Source organism: Stegostoma tigrinum, chromosome 6 (assembly GCF_030684315.1).
Source record: "Stegostoma tigrinum isolate sSteTig4 chromosome 6, sSteTig4.hap1, whole genome shotgun sequence".
NCBI classification, from domain to species: Eukaryota; Metazoa; Chordata; class Chondrichthyes; order Orectolobiformes; family Stegostomatidae; genus Stegostoma; species Stegostoma tigrinum.
The window spans coordinates 12,838,737-12,852,878 of NC_081359.1; the positions used below are offsets into that span (position 1 = coordinate 12,838,737).

Below are 14,142 nucleotides of genomic sequence, written 5' to 3' on the forward strand. Positions count from 1 at the left end.
TTAAGTTTCATAGACAGCTCAGTGAATTTATTTAAGGATCAGCTGTCTTTGATGTGAGGTTATGAATGAAATCATTTGATTATATAAGGTACTGAGTACTTGAGGTGATTTAAACATTTTTAATGGGATTTCATGAATGGATGCTTTTTTTTATGTGCTGAAGGGTAGAACAGATAATTAGACTTTGATTTATTTCTTCACAAATTAGCTTCTGAGGCCTACTCATGTGGGATACTGGGGGAATTGACATGGAGAGTTCAAGGTAAAAGTCAGTGGGTGGGTATATGAATTGCTGTTAAGTTGACATCAGGGCTACCAAGGTCCATGAGGATCGGTAGGTTTTTTGTGTTGGCATAAAATATATAAGTTATTGGGTATAAACATTATCAATGGGTTGGCATAAATTGGTGCAGACTGGATATGGGGAGCAGTTGGTGTCATGGGTTTTGATGGGTAAAGTGTAGAGTATATAATGTTTAACAAAACAACTTGGATGGTGTTCCAAAGGACTGAGTAGAACATTTTAAGCAGCCCACCATGGCAATCCACTGCACCAATAGCAGGTCCAATATGCAAGGTAGGAGGCCTGAATCCAACCCGCATTCACCCATTCCCTCCACAAACAAGGATCACACCACAACAGCAAATTAAGATGGGCATAATAAGCTGAGAAATTTCTTGATTCCTACTATGGAGTAAAATCCCATGTGCTGCTATTTGACACCAATGCTACTCCCAACATCTCGATGCATGATGGGTTTTTAGTCATGCCAGAGGATGAAGTTAGATTTTATTAAAATGCATGACTGTCTTATCATAAGAACAGACAGGCAATGCTGCAAAGCTAAAATATTGCCTTTGTTGTGAAAGGAAATGCTTCGCAGATACAGATACCTAGCTGCTACTGCTATAATGTCTTCAATCAGTTTAGTCAGCAGGTACAACACTGTGTGGTTCAACAGGTGGTTGTACAACTTCTCAAAATCATTGTAAAATAACACTTGAGAGTGGTTTCCTGTCTGTCATAATATTTTGTAATTCTGTAAATCATTAAACATCTGAGCTGTGCTCTTTCAGTTTTCTGAACTTTTTGGACAAATCTCTATTAAAGTAAGATAATGAAAAATGTCAAAACATTAAAATATAAAACATGTTAAGTCAACACAGTATGGAGCTAGAGGAATACAGCAAGTCAGGCAGCATTAGAGGAGCAGGAATGATGATGTTTCAGCAGGAAGAGAGTTCCAAACCCCCAGTACTCTTCGCGTGTAGAAGTCATTCTAACATCTCTCCTGAATGGGCAGGCCCTATTTCTCAGACTATGCCCCATATTTCTCAGCTTTTCAACCACAGGAAATAGTTCATCTTTATCTACCCTATCTTTACCTTTTAATATCCTGATTGTCTCGATTAGATCACCCCTTAGTCTTTTAAATTCTAAAGATAAGTGGCCTAATTTGTTGAATCTCTCCTTATTATTTAATCCTATTTGGTCTTAATGAATTCTGTGTTATTAGTAATTATTCACAACTGACTTAACATGCTTAGAGATAGCAGATGTTGGAGTTAGCAACCACACAGCGTGGACCTGGAGGAACACAGCAGGCCAGGCAACATCAGAGGAACAGGAAAGTTGACATTTCAGCTCAGGACCCCTCTTCAGAAATGGGGAGGGGGAAGGAAGCTGGGAAATAAATAGGGGGGGGGATGGAGCTGGGGAAGGTAGATGGGATGGTGATACGTGAGTACGGGTAGGGAGTGGTGGGGATTGGTCAATAGGATGGGTGGGGCAGACAGGTGGGACAAAAGGTGGACAGGTTGTGTCAGTTCAAGGAAGTGGAGATGACAGGGAGGGTTCTACATAGGGTGAGGCCGGAGGTGGGGAGATTTTAAAACTGGTGAATTCCATGTTTAGGCGATTGGGCTGTCGGCTCCCGGGGCAAAATATAAGGTGCTACTCCTTCTGTTGGCGGGTGGCATCATTGTGACACTGATGAAGGCCTAGCATGAATATGTCACCCAGGGAGTGGGAGGGGGAGTTAAAATGTTTGGCAACTGGAAGATGTTGTCGTTTGTCATGAACAGAGTGCAGATGTTCTACGAAACGGTCTCCAAATCTCTGCTTGGTCTCACCGATGTAGAGGAAGCCACATCGGGAGCAGCGGATACAGTAGATCAAGTTGGCAGATGTACAGGTGAAACCCTGTCTGATATGAAAGGTTCAATTTGGGCCTTGAATGGACCTGAGAGGGAAGGTATTGGGAAAGGTGACACTTCCTGTGGTCGGAAGGAAAGGTGCCGGGTGTAGTGGTGTTAGTGGGGAGTGTGGAGCGGACGAGGGAATCACAGAGAGACCGGTCCCTAAGAAAGGCAGATGGGGTAAGGAGGGAAATATCCCTTTGGTTGTGGGGTTGGATTGTTGGTGGAGGAAGTGGCAGAGAATGATGCATTGGATGCAGAGGTTGATGGGGTGATATATAAGAACATCGGGGATTCTGTCTTTAATTTTTTGAGGGGGGTGGGTGTGAGGGCAGAAGTGCAGAAAATGCAAGAAATACAGTTGAGGGCATTTTTGATCACTGGAGAGTGGAGGTGTTACAGTCCTTGAAGTAGGAGGCCACCTGGGATGTTGGGGAGTGAAACACTCCATGTTGGGAGCAGATGTGGGCAGAGGTGGAGGAATTGGGAGTATTGAATCAAATTCTTGCACGAGGGTGGGTGAGAGGAGGTGTAGTCCAGGTAGCTGTGGAAGTCGGAGGGCTTGAAATAGTTATCAGTTTCGAGGTGGTCATGAGAAATGGAGACAGAGACGTCCAGAAAGGAGAGGAAGGTATCAGAGATGGTGCAGGTGAACTTGAGGTTAGAGTGAACATAAGAATACAAGAACTAGGAGCAAGTGTAGGCCATTCGGCCCTTCGAGCCTGCTCTGCCATTCAATAAGATCATGGCTGATCTTTTTGTGGACTCATCCACTTATCTGCATTCTCACTGCATTCCTTAATTCCTTTATTGTTCAAAAAAAACTACCTTAGCTTTAAAAACGTTTACGAAGTAGCATCAACTATTTCATTAGGCAAGGAATTCCATAGATTAACAACCCTCTGGGTGAAGAAGTTCCTTCTCAATTCAGTCCTAAATCTGCTCCCTCTAATCTTGAGGCTGTGCCCCCACCTGCCAGTGGGAGCATCCTCTCTACTTCTATCTTATCTATCCCCTTCATAATTTTATGTTTCTACAAGACCGCCCCTCAATCTTCTGAATCCCAATAAATATAATCCCAATCTACAATCCTCATAAACGAACCCCCTCAACTCCAGAATCAACCTAGTCAACCTCCTCTGCACCCCCTCCAGTGCCAGTACATCCTTTCTCAAGTAAGGAGACCAAAACTGCATACAAAATTTCAGGTATGGCCTCACCAACACCTTGTACAGCTGTAACATAACCTCTCTGCTTTTAAACTCAATACCTTTAGCAATAGAGGACAAAATTCCATTTGACTTCCTAATTACTTGTACCTGCAGACCAACCTTCTGTGATTCCTGCACAAGGACACCCAGGTCCCTCTGCATAGCAGGATGCTGCAACTTTTTACCATTCTTGTAATAATCCTTTTTACTATTACTCCTACCAAAATGTATGACTACACATTTATTTTCATTGTATTCCATCTGCCTGACCTTTGTCCACTCACTCAATGTATCTGCGTTCGTCTACAAAGTTTCACAGTCCTCTGCACACTTTGCTCTGCCACTCATCTTAGTGTCATCTGCAAACTTGGACGCCCTACACGTGGTCCCCAACTCCACATCATCTATATAAATTGTAAATAATTGCAGTCCCAGCACCAATCCCTGAGGCACACCACTAGTCTTTGATTGCCAGGCAGAATAGCATTCATTTATCCCCACTCTTTGCTTCCTGTTAGTCAACCAATCCCCTATCCATGCTAATACTTTACCCCTAACGCCATGCACCCTTATCTTATGCAGCAGCCTCTTGTGCGGCACCTTGTCGAAGGCCTTTTAGAAATCTAGGTACACCACATCCACTGGGTCGTCATTGTCCACCTTGCTCGTAATGTATTCATTGAAGTCCAAAAGGCATTAGTGAAGTTGATAAACTGTTTGTAATTTTTGCCCAGCCTTTGCAAAAACAAAGCACAGAGGACAAAAGCAAGGAAATAATTATGGACTTAAGAAAAGTCTACACGTCTAAATCCACCTCAAATGGAACGTTGTGACAAAATCTGAGCATAGTACATAAAAAAGAATGTGAAGGCTTTGGTAAAGCTGCAGAAATCTCTACCAAGAATGATTCCAGGAAAGAGTGATAATAAAATGTGAGGCTGGATGAACACAGCAGGCCCAGCAGCATCTCAGGAGCACAAAAGATGCTGCTGGGCATGCTGTGTTCATCCAGCCTCACATTTTATTATCTTGGATTCTCCAGCATCTGCAGTTCCCATTATCACCCAGGAAAGAGTGATGTTGTTTATGTGAAGAAACTGAGATTGTTCATCTCAGAGACGTGGCAGTTCAGATAAGGTTTGTTAGAGATGTTCAAAACCCTGAGGCATTAATAGAGAGTTAAATGGAGAAACACTAGGCGGAATTTTATAATCTCCTGTATGATGTGAACTATGGTTAGAAATGTGGGAGAATTGCATGAGGCCTGCCAAGACCATTCTGGATATTGGCAGCACAAAATCGCATTTTCCAACAGAGTTCTAGGTGGTGAGATGAGATTGTTGCTAGCAAGTCAGCAAAACACCTATTATAGAGATTATTGCTTACTATCATGGTCAATAACACCCAATATCACCCCATTGAAATGAAGGCTTCTACTTGTAGTTTAGATAGAAACTAGACAGCAACAATTCTCGACATGAAGGTCAGAGCAGGTTCTTTGTGGCTCCAGCTCGCTCTCATTCCTCAGCACCAACTTCACAGGACACGGTCCAGGACAGTGACCACATGTACATCATGTCCACTGACAGTAACATTTGAAAGTTGTCAATCTCTCCACAATCTCATGTCACAACTCTGCTCACTTACAGTACGCTCCTGTACTTCGAGGGTGTACATATGAGCACACATTCTCTCGTCGCACATGGGCATCACTGACTGAGCCTGCATATAATGTCATTTCCTAGTTGCCCTTGAAAAGGAAATGGTGAGCTGCCTTCTTACATTATTTAGTGTAGGTGCTTGGCAACGTTATTAAGGTGGGATTTCTAGGTTGCTGACACAGTGATGCTAAAGGACAGGTGATATATTTCTAATTCAGGACGATGAGTGGTTTAGAGGGAAAGTTGTAGGTGGTGGTGTTCTTATGTACCTGCCGCCCTTATCCTTCTGAACCATTCATGGGTTTGTTGTCAGGATCTAGAACAGAATGCAACTCTTTTTCAGTAGATGTCAGGACCAGTGACATTTTGGCACAACGGCTTAATAAGGAGGTCATTTCCAGGCCATCCAATTAAAAATGGTGGTCCACCCTGGGAGTTGCTGACCCAATCAGAGAGTGTGCACTCATCAGCCTGAGCATTGTCACTGCCAGAGTCAGCTATTGTTCTCTCACCAGCCATGGTAGCGCCTAAACAACAGGGCAGTCTCGAAGTGAGATAGGTTTGGCTGAAGGAAGCTGGTGCCCACAGATAAGCCCCAGTGAATTGAGCTTGGCGTGGGACATCAGTCTTTTGTAATCAAAGAAGGACCAACCTGTAACTCACCAGAGGTTTTGTCATGCAGACCCTCCCAATTTGAGCAAAATGCCCAAGGAGGTGGGAAAGAGCTAACGATCATCTAAATATCTCAATCAAAATTCCAGCAGTCTGGAATATGTCCGTAGGTCCAGGGACAGTTTCTCTAAGGGGCATTAATTAGATGCCAGATTCACTCACCAGTGTTTCCACGTCATAGTGGTGTGAAAGGGAAATGTTTCTCTGGGGACATATGATGAGATCTGATAGCCAGTTGAACTGGTAATATTCATGATATACTTGAATATTCAAAGAGCTTCACTTTATGAATTATATTAAGATTTATAGACAAATGCCCCTTTGTTTGGTGGAAACAAGAATTTGTTATCCCTTTATTGTGACCCAGGTGCTGAAGGGAAATGAGGATCTTTTGTCTGCTTGGGGGTATGCTGGGATGTATTTCTATTCTGATCAGAGATAATGGGAACTGCAGATGTTGGAGAATCTGAGATAACAAAGTGTGAAACTGGATGAACACAGCAGGCCAAGCAGCATCTTAGGAGCACAAAAGCTGACGTTGAGAGCTCTCTGATGAAGGGTCTAGGCCCGAAACGTCAGCTTTTGTGCTCCTAAGATGCTGCTTGGCCTGCTGTGTTCATCCAGCTTCACACTTTGTTATCTCTGTATTTCAATTCTGTTGTTGGTAACTAGACTGAGAAATGGATCGATAGATATAAGCAAGAACAGACACATTTGTACCATACATTTAGACTTGATGTTTTTCTATGTTACAAATGATGATCAAGTGAGTTAATGTATATTTTCCACATCATTTCAAAATACAGGAACCGGGAGGAGCTCACTGCTCAGAATGGGTCTTCAAACAGAAATTCACTGGTAATGCCTGGCTGGCTATGTCTGCAGTCATTCTGTCTATACATTGTTACAATTTATAAGGGAACAAAATTTCCCAAAAATTAGGGGATGATAATTTTTAAAAACCCAATTCTGAAAGAAAGGAGGTTTGTGAAATGACATAGTAGTCCCACTGACCTGATTCTCATCACGGAAGGTTGCCAAAGATTGGGACCATAGGACTGAAGTGGGTTCAGAAATTTAGGAGTAGCTGCTTCAAATCGTGAAATATGGGCCAAAATGCTCACGGTCCTCATAAACATGACACTCGTCACACCGTGCAGCAGAAGTTATTGATGACCTGAGAGTCCAAGAACTGAATCAAGAATAAATTGGATACATCTGTTCTATGCAACATAGAGTTGTAGAGTCATACAGTATGGAAACAGATGCTTTGGACCAGCTCGTGTGCACTGACCAGGTATCCTAAACTGAACTAGTCTCATTTGCCTGCACTTGGCCCATATCCCTCTAAACCTTTGCTATTCATGTACCCATCCAGATACCTTTTAAATGTTAGAAGTTACCCATCTTCAACACTCCACCACCTCTTCTGGCAGCTTGTTCCATTTACATACCACCCTCCTTTTGAAAGCGTTGACCCTCAGGGCCATTTTAAATCTTTGGTGTAAGGTTAAAGGGGAAAGGTTTAAAAGGGACCTAAAGTGGGACCTCCCTGCCTCAGTCAAAAAGCAAGATAATATCTGGATGGACAATTCGAGAACAAAAGTGGAGAGTGTAAAGGACAAATATACACATGGAGTGTCACTGTGATTCAATGCAATTTTATCCCCTCAGTCACTCTGTAATTTTTAATCAATTTCAAGTGTTCCATCCTTCCTTCATATATTTCTCTTTCTAAATCACAAACTGGTTCACATTAACAATGACAGAATAAGAGAAAAGGGTCTGGTCTTTGAGCAAACTCACTTTCAGCCCCATTATTATCACCTTGCTATTAAAACAAAGAATGTTAAATTGAACAAAGATTGGAGAATCTTTCAAGTTTCAACCTTTATGTATCTTATTTTTTGAAAGCATATGTTTTTCACAGTGGCAACTTACAGAATCAAATAGAGAGTGTCCTGAATCTATGAGCTTATTTATTTATCTTTAATTTAAACTAAGAATATGAAATTTTATTAGTGCCGTATGAGGACGTGTTGACCCTCAAAGCAAAAGTAACAGCAGATCATGAGTTTAGATTCAACATGAACATGAAAAGTTTTACGATACTGTTATAAAATCAACAGAAAATTCTGATTAATGTTCCACCTTCAAGTAACATCACGAGATATGTATAATCTGCCCTACTGAAATGTGGGGTAAAACAGGCAGACCATATTAAAAGTCTCCCCTAACTAAATCATAGATTTCTATGAAACAGCTCAATCAGCCACTGAAGAAGGAAACAAGATAAACCAGCCTGTGATAAAGTCCTGCATAGGGGCTGGTTTGAACAGAAACTTATATTTATACAAAACCTGGCTATTAAGATAAACATTTCATGTTGATGTGGTCATTCCGTAATTCAGTGCTCCCAGAGGCAAGTGGTATTGACAGAAAAGGTAAGGGCCATCCTTTGCTGAGAGATTGCAGGTTGAGCCCTTCAATGAATAATTTTCATTTGTATTGTTCCTTAGGGCACATTTGCCTAAGTTAAAGGTGCTTTATAAATGCACATTCTTTTTATACACTGTGTTCACGTGGCCCAGTAAAATGCAATGAGAAAAAGCTATTAGTGTGTTTTTGCTGTTACTGTATTAAAGGAAAGCTGTTAACAGTGGCTTTAAGACAACGCATTTTTAAAGTGGAAACTTCAAGACGTGTCAGTACTATAGCAGATGATCAAGAGAATGTAGGTCAAAATATCTTCCATCACCTCCCCAACACAGTTTTGAACAATTAACCTTTAACAAATCATCCTTAGCACTTGTTAGATTTCTTATCCAAAACCTAACTTCTCTGACAATATGCTGTCCCTCAATGCAGCATTGTTTTGACAGCTTAAAAGAGTGATGAACTGAAATTGAATTCATTGTAATAACTCTATTGCTCTGAGGCAAGTCTAAAGCAAACGGAGCTGAGCCATTTCATTTCTTTAAAATCGTGTGCACAGCAGCGCTCCTTTGTCATCCTTTTCAGATTCTGCTCGTGTTTCAGTATATAATTCAATAAAGAAAATTAAATTATTTTGCTTCAGTCCATTGCCAGATGGCAGTAAATGTATCATGAATAGGAAAGTTGAAATTATTCAATACATCTATTGCCTTTTGGCTGTGATCTTGTGAAAAATAACCTTAAACATGTCATGAAGGTTGGCTGAATTGAGTCTACAAGCAGATGAAGATCAATGCTGCAATTACTTTCCAAAAATTTCTCAGCATGTCTATTTTTAAAAGTAGCTTTATCACAAATCACAAAATTTTCCTCAAGGTGTTAATGTGAGGATCATTTGTGGTTCTTGATTTTCCTTTGGCTTATTTTCAATTTGATTGTTCTCAACAATAATGTCATCAAAATAGTCTGAAACTTTGAGAGCTTTCAATCACAAAAGAATCTGAATCATTCAACAGACAAGATGGTCAATCAACCTGGGTATGCTTCATCTGACTCTTTGAAGTTGTCAGTTTCATCCTATGCTATCCTTAAAACTATTCTGTTTTTCAAATATATGTTCAGCTTGCTTTCTGAATCCAATGTCCTTGAATGTAGTCCATTTCAGATTAGAATAACAGTCTACATTTCAATAATTCTCCTCAAATCCTGTCATTATTTTATTTCTATTGTATCTATTATATAATATCAACTTATTTAGTATCCCATATCATACACACTTTTCCAGCTGCAACCTGGCAGTCTTGTTCAAGTTAAGCATTATTGTCATGCTTTTAAAGAATTAAACCTCTGGATTCAAACCAAGGATGTTGTCTGCTTTTGTTTATGACATATTTTCTCAAACTGCTGCTATAATAATCCATACTTCTGCTGTTTACTCTGTTCTTCTGTTTACTCAGCTAAGTGTACTGCATATAAGGCAATCTTCATTTACTTATCTTTATGTACAAGGTACATCACTGGAAAGATGGCTTTCTGACCATTTACAAACTCTAACATTCCACATTACAATCTGTTATTCCTCTTAGTTTGGAGTTATTGTCAAAATTTCACTCTTGCTGTGTGGCCAAGGCTGGGATAATACTAGGAGCAATTCCGTGTTCACCAGGTTTAGAGAGTGTGAAATCACAGCCATCAGATCATCAGTAAAATGAAGGCAGGAAGGATTTATGCCATCATTGTCCAATAGCCGAGTGACACTTCCAGGGACTTCCTCAATGCCTTTTCCAGTCCACCATTAGAATCTTTAGTGAATGGTCCTTTTACATTAAATTGGCTTTATCCTGCACCTTCACAAAACTTTCAGCAAGAAACTGGGAGATAACCCATGAAAATTCCCAATATTTAAACCTGCACTTACTTACTCAATATGGGGTGTTAATGTGTGAACTATTTTCATGTATCCAGAATTAACAACAGGATTATTCCTATGAGTTTCAATGCACTCAATTTCTCAGAAATAACAACAAACAGTCTAAACCTTCTCCATTACGAAAGGAAGTTGGATCCTGGGAAACTGACCCAGACTTCCGCATGTACAATTGCAGAACAACTGGTCATTCTCTACTGCATCACCAGATTACCACAAAGAAGGATAAGAGTGCAGGAAATGGCAAGATGGTGTTGTGACCCCTCTCCCTGTACGGACTTGGACCTTGTGAAAGTTGTGCTGCAGAAGGCCCGGTGCTGGAAGAAAGTCTGCAAATATCTGTAACTATCTAAAAGTTGTTGTTAACACCTAATCCTACTCATGAGAAAGAGAAATTATTTATTTATATCCTGAAGGACTTCACAGCCAATAAATTACGTTTGAAACAAAGTCACTATTTTTGAACCAGTTTGCACCTGCAAAGACCTCACAAACAGGAATAAAATGAATCACCTGTTAAAATCAGAGATAGTAGGAACTGCAGATGCTGGAGAATCCGAGATAGCAAGGTGTAGAGCTGGATGAACACAGCAGGCCAAGCAGCATCTTAGGAGCAGGATTTTCTTTCTGAATTGTTGAGATACATTTTGGACACATTCAAGGAGCATTCTATTATTCTTCACTTATAGTGTCTCAGCCCCTACTCATACACCTAAGGCTCCCATCAACTATATTCCAGCTTAAGAAGACAAATGTTTGTTGCTGCTGTTTTAACATACTGCCTGTTGTACAACTGTACAAAAATATAACTGACTATTTAATTTCCTTCCACTCCTATTTAATCAATGCTAAAGTTCTCTCAATACAAAACATCTAAAAGATTCTGTAGCTAGTTCTTGCTAGTTACTTCTCCATCTCTTCCAGTCATTTAGATGAGTTAACTATGAGAGTTAGCCAAAGGTACGTCCAGGAGCAAGCCAGTCATGATTACACACCTCTAGCTCTTTGCACAGAAATGTGATCGGGAGTTGAATTGTGTTACTTTAGATTGTACTTTGCTATTTGAAACTAACTGTCTGTTCTGTATCCCCAAGGTACCAAATGAAGTCGGTTCTGGATCTGAATTTTATGAAAGAATCAACTCAGTTTATAATCTGCCAAGATAAAAGACTTTGGGCTATTTTGCATGCTCAAACACTTCCCCTGCACGAATGTTATTGAACTGTAAACATTTAGCACATGGCATGGTCTTTATGGTAATGGCATAAAAGTGTACTTGTATTTTTGCCAGTGATTCATGTGGTGTTAGCAGTGCAGTGAACAAGAACTCAGGGATAGTTAGAGGCTTTGAATCAGAATTAAGACTCAAGGTTTTATTAAGAATCATACATAATGTAAAATTTGGATCATTGAAACACCTGTATGAGAATGACAGTCACCTTCCCAACACTGACTGATTCAAACTTCTGTCTTGGCTCTCTATAATCAAGCAGAATCTTATCAGGGGAGGAAAGTTCAGTCAGCTTACAATTTCTGATCACTGTTACAATGAGGTTAGGCTGAAAGATATGTGTTTCAGGTGAAGAAAGGAATATGCTGTGCCATGATGCCTTCAAAAATTCAGTAGCTGCAATGCTCCTTATCTAGACATGGAACAAGGATGATTCAGGAAACTACCTAAAGACTACTAGTCAATGTTCACACCACGCTATGCAGCAACCTGAAAGTTCCTGCCAAGGTTGAGAAGTCAGCACCATCAACTTACCACAACCAGATGTCTGTGCAAAATGAACAACAGTACAAAGAGAGAACAGTTCTCCAGAAAATTGAGCACAAGTTTAAACCTTCAACTTTCTCAGACATAATTCAAAAGGCTTGCTATCTGAATCAAATCACCTAAAATAAGGTGCACATGAAAAAAATATATTAAAAAAGCATTGACTCGCTGCCTTCTTGAATTGCACTCTTGCATTAATAATGGTTTATAGGAAGAAGGGATGGAATATCAGGTATTTTAGCAGTTCCCTTTACTGTCAGCTACTATAACTTTATAACTTTATTTACAGTCCTTCCTAAGTTTCATGGGACCTTTATTTGTCATTTCATTTTGTTTGATTCAACAACAATGTTAAAGACTGTCTCTTCAAAACTCTTTGGGCTGTGACCCTGGTATCAGTGTTTGGAAGCAATGGAAGGTCTTCAGCATTAATCCTGCTGAGAATGCAAAGTCAAGGAGGGGACATCAGCTGATTACAGAGTACCTGTATGAGTACAGGACACAGTTAAACATATCAGAACATCAAGCCTACAAATTATGATTTTCGGTTCAGGACAAAAGATACATTGACATTTAATAGTCTAACTTTTCCTGAGTAACTACTTACTTAATTTTGTTGACTCCTACCAAAGATTCCAATTTAAGGGGATACTTTTGGAGGGTTCCAGGTGTAGTGGAATTTCCCAACAGAAAACACAATTTCCTGGGCAATTCCTTCAGTGTGTACCCTGATGGAGATTTCACAGAGTCCCTTGAAGAACTCTCACCTTCAATAGAAATAACAGTTGCCCGTCCAACAGAAAATCTGAGTCTTGATTTCTAATAAAGCACAGGTAAACCACAGGAGGCAATGATGAAGGGTCTAGGCCCGAAACGTCAGCTTTTGTGCTCCTGAGATGCTGCTTGGCCTGCTGTGTTCATCCAGCTGCACACTTTGTTACCTCGGATTCTCCAGCATCTGCAGTTCCCATTATCACTGAGGCAATAAACTGTTGGGTTTAGCCCCCAAAAAAACACAAAATAAACTCTTCTTAATCCAGACAAGGTCCAAGTAGTTCAAAATTTTCAAGTAATTTTCTAAACAGTCCCTTTAAAATCAACCTAGATTTTAACTAGAACCGGAACATCATGCTTTTACAAAATAGAGGTGCCGATCTGCATGCCTGAATTCCTAAGACAAAAACCTAAAACTGAAGCCACAGAAATGACAATAGTGGCCTTGTGGACCCTTTTATACTCATATAGTTTGGGGCCTCCATATTTTGTAGAAAATATCCATAAGCAGTACCTACTTAACCTGAGATAACAAGGTGTAGAGTTGGATGAACGCTGCAAGCCAAGCTGTATCAGAGGACCGGGAACGAAACATCAGCTTTCCTGATCCTCTGATGCTGCTTGGCCTTCTGTGTTCATCCAGCTCGACACCTTGTTACCTCAGATTCTCCAGTATCTGCAGTTCCTACTATCTCTGAAACTACTTAATCTGATGTAATATCTGCATCTGTAAAGTGAATTTATTCTCCAGAATGATCTCCAACTAAAACATGAAATATTAACTGTGCAACAGTGTGAATTTCAGCAACTCTAGATTTTCAGTTTAAGGTGTGAGAGTTCATGAAGGAGTCCATTTTAAGTTTGAATCGATTCTTAGGGGCATTCCTGAAATGAATATATCGGATAGAATTGTTTAAAACAAGAAAACAACAGAAGAAAGGAATGAACTACAGTAAGAAGAGAGAAATTTCACCAGAAATTTGAGCACAAGTCTTCACCTTCATCTTTCTCAGAATTGCAGACAAATATTTTAATAAATATGCTGGTAATTGTCAATCAAAAATGAGTAAAATGAGAGGAGTGAGGGAGAACTGAGTTGGTAACTCCGACTTTGCATCCCTATTGTGTGGTGTCAAGATTTAAGAAAATGCTTTGCATTGACCATTCCTATGCACATTGATGATGACTCGAAGGCAAGTTTAAGAGCTGCTGGGCAGTGAGAATGAATAGTTAGCTAGTGCTTATCTTTTTCCTTCTTCAGGTCCAAGCATCGCAGTAATACAATGTTGTCCAGAGCACAGCACACCACAACATTCTGAAGATCTCAATTAGTCCATATTGAACAGAATTTGTCTCGCTATTTGAAGCGCATGCTGATGGTCTGTTCAGTCACTGATCTGGTGATAATGTGATACTGTTTTTAGTACTAGAGATAATGGGAACTGCAGATGCTGGAGATTCCAAGATAATAAAATGTGAGGCTGG

The 14,142-nt window shown here is 40.2% G+C and overlaps 1 protein-coding gene across 5 annotated transcripts in view; it reads left to right on the top strand.

Moving 5' to 3' along the window:
* The window catches only part of LOC125453615 (uncharacterized), a 50,421-nt gene extending 38,411 nt beyond the window's left edge, over positions 1–12,010 (top strand). For 4 of the 5 annotated variants that reach the window (XM_048533385.2, XM_048533388.2, XM_048533386.2 and 1 more), the window contains exon 4: positions 11,201–12,010. In XM_048533385.2, coding sequence (XP_048389342.1) covers positions 11,201–11,327 — 127 coding nt within the window. In that variant the 3' untranslated portion in view covers positions 11,328–12,010. Of the gene's footprint in view, positions 1–6,549; positions 6,602–11,200 lie in introns of all 5 variants that reach the window. The other variant, XM_048533387.2, reaches the window with a different exon arrangement.
* Positions 12,011–14,142: the final 2,132 nt, after the last annotated feature.